The following is a 2,110-nucleotide window of genomic DNA, read 5'->3' as shown; positions in this document are numbered from 1 at the left end:
GTCATTTATCGGCATTTATCTCCATGGTTGAACCCAAATCCATCAAGGAAGCATTAGAACATTCTGATTGGATTACCGCCATGCACAAAGAATTGGCAGAACTCGATAGGAATGAAGTATAGACACTCATCCCTCCTCCTCAGAATCAATCAATTGTAGGTATGAGATGGGTGTTTCGAAAAAAGCTAGATGATGCAGGAGTTATCATTCAAAACAAAGCAAGACTGGTTGCCAAAGGATTTACACATATCGAAGGACTTGACTATGACGAAACCTTTTCCCCTATTGCCCGTCTTGAAGCTATAAGAATCTTCCTTGCTTATGTTGCTCACAAAGGCTTCAAAGTTTACCAGGTGGATGTCAAAAGTGTCTTTTTAAATGGTGAGTTGGATACTGAAGTGTATCTTCAACAGCCTCCCGATTTTATTAATCTATCTTTTCCGAATTACTGCTAAAAACTCTGATAAGTTGTATATGGCCTCAAGCAAGCTCCTTGTGCCAGGTACGAGACGCTCACCGAATTCCTCAACCATTCCGATTTTCAAATATGTATTCTTGATCCTACCCTATTCTGAAGGTCAAACGGAAAACATATCATGCTTGTCCAAGTATGCGTTGATGATATCATTTCTGGTTACAAATTCATCAATGGTTGCTGACTTAGCTAAGATGATGGTCAATTGATTCCAAATGAGCATGAATCTTGAATTGAGTTTCTTCCTTGGTCTTCAAGACAAACAAACCAGTCGAGGAATTTTCATTCACCAAGAGAAGTACATCTTGGAACTTCTCAAAAAGTACTCGATGGACACTTGTGCCTCTATAAAGGTACCGATGGCTTTCGGACACAAAATATTTTTGGACCCATTTGGTGTTTCAGTAGATGGAAAGAAGTACAGAGGAATGATTGGATCCCTAATCTATCTCATAGCAATTCGTCCGGACATCATGTTTGCTACTTGTCTTTATGCCAGATTTCAAGTTAATCCAAAGATGTCACATCTTTTGGTCGTGAAACAAATTTTCCAGTATCTCAAAGGGACAAAGTGTCTCGGAATCGGGTATCTAGCAAATGAGAGTTTTCTCCTTCAAGCTTACCCAGATTTGAACTATGGTGGTCTTCAATTGGATCGAAAAAGCACATCTAGTGGCTGTCAATTGATAGTTGGTCGATTGGTTAGCTGGTCATCCAAGAAACAAAACCGCATTCCACTCTTAACAGCTGAAGTGGAATACATTGCTACTGCCAACTGTACATCTCAACTCCTTTGGATGAAATCTCAACTCTTAGACTATGGTTACTGTTTTCAACTAAATTCCTATCTATTGTCACATTGGTAACAATCTTATTTCGGAACTCACTTCATAAGATCATTCCGGAATTCAAGTCCGGAATGGTAGTGAACTATCTTCTATTCTTACATCCGAAAATTTATCAAAATTTGCTCCAAAATTTGTTTAAAATTTTGCCCCAGAATGTTTTCAAATCCTTGCCCCGGAATCTTTTCAAATTTTTTTCCGGAATCTTCTCAAAACTTTGTCCCGAAATCTCAAAAAGCCTTTTTACTCCGGACTATTTGCTCTGAAATTCATCAAAAAAATTTCGAATCTATTGATTCAATTGTTTCATTCCGGAAAGTGCTCTATACAGTCTGGAACCTTATTGTGGTTAAATCAAATAACATGTTGAAGTCCAAAACTTTTTAAGGTGAAACGTTTCTTAACGATTACTTTTTTGAAGATGCTCATCTTTTCACCCTCGAAATCCGCTCCACATTTGCACGTCTACATAAAGTAAACATCCCATCACCGTGTGACGATTTCTATTTTGCACTCCAATCCATTGAAACCTTTCGTCACAACAGGTCAACTCACTCCAAAAACGACAACACAACTAATGCCACCCATTTCCATATCCGAATTTCATCATTACCCCTCAACCCGACCCGTTTCCATCACCTATAAAAATCTCTCCAAACCTCTTTTTCCCTTTGTACGCTCACTAAAAATCCGTAATTTTCTCATCTACTTTCTCTCTACTGTGTTCTTCGAGCTCTCACTCTCCTGCAACAATGGCGTCCTCATCTCCTTCCAAAATCGCCCAAACCAC

The 2,110-nt window shown here is 38.8% G+C and overlaps 1 protein-coding gene across 1 annotated transcript; it reads left to right on the top strand.

Annotated features, from left to right (window-relative positions):
* Positions 1 to 834: 834 nt before the first annotated feature.
* LOC111900943 (uncharacterized mitochondrial protein AtMg00810-like) lies at positions 835 to 1,341 on the top strand. Its single transcript, XM_023896812.1, has one exon. The coding sequence runs from the start codon at positions 835 to 837 to the stop codon at positions 1,339 to 1,341; it is 507 nt and encodes a 168-aa protein (XP_023752580.1).
* Positions 1,342 to 2,110: the final 769 nt, after the last annotated feature.

This window comes from Lactuca sativa, chromosome 8 (genome assembly GCF_002870075.4).
Source record: "Lactuca sativa cultivar Salinas chromosome 8, Lsat_Salinas_v11, whole genome shotgun sequence".
NCBI classification, from domain to species: Eukaryota; Viridiplantae; Streptophyta; class Magnoliopsida; order Asterales; family Asteraceae; genus Lactuca; species Lactuca sativa.
The sequence above is the reverse complement of the archived record's forward strand: the minus strand, read 5'-3'. Positions and strand labels throughout refer to the sequence as shown.

What these genes read in the sequence shown, in the direction of transcription:
- LOC111900943 (XM_023896812.1), top strand. Translation starts at nt 835, where the DNA reads ATGGCTTTCGGACACAAAATATTTTTGGACCCATTTGGTGTTTCAGTA.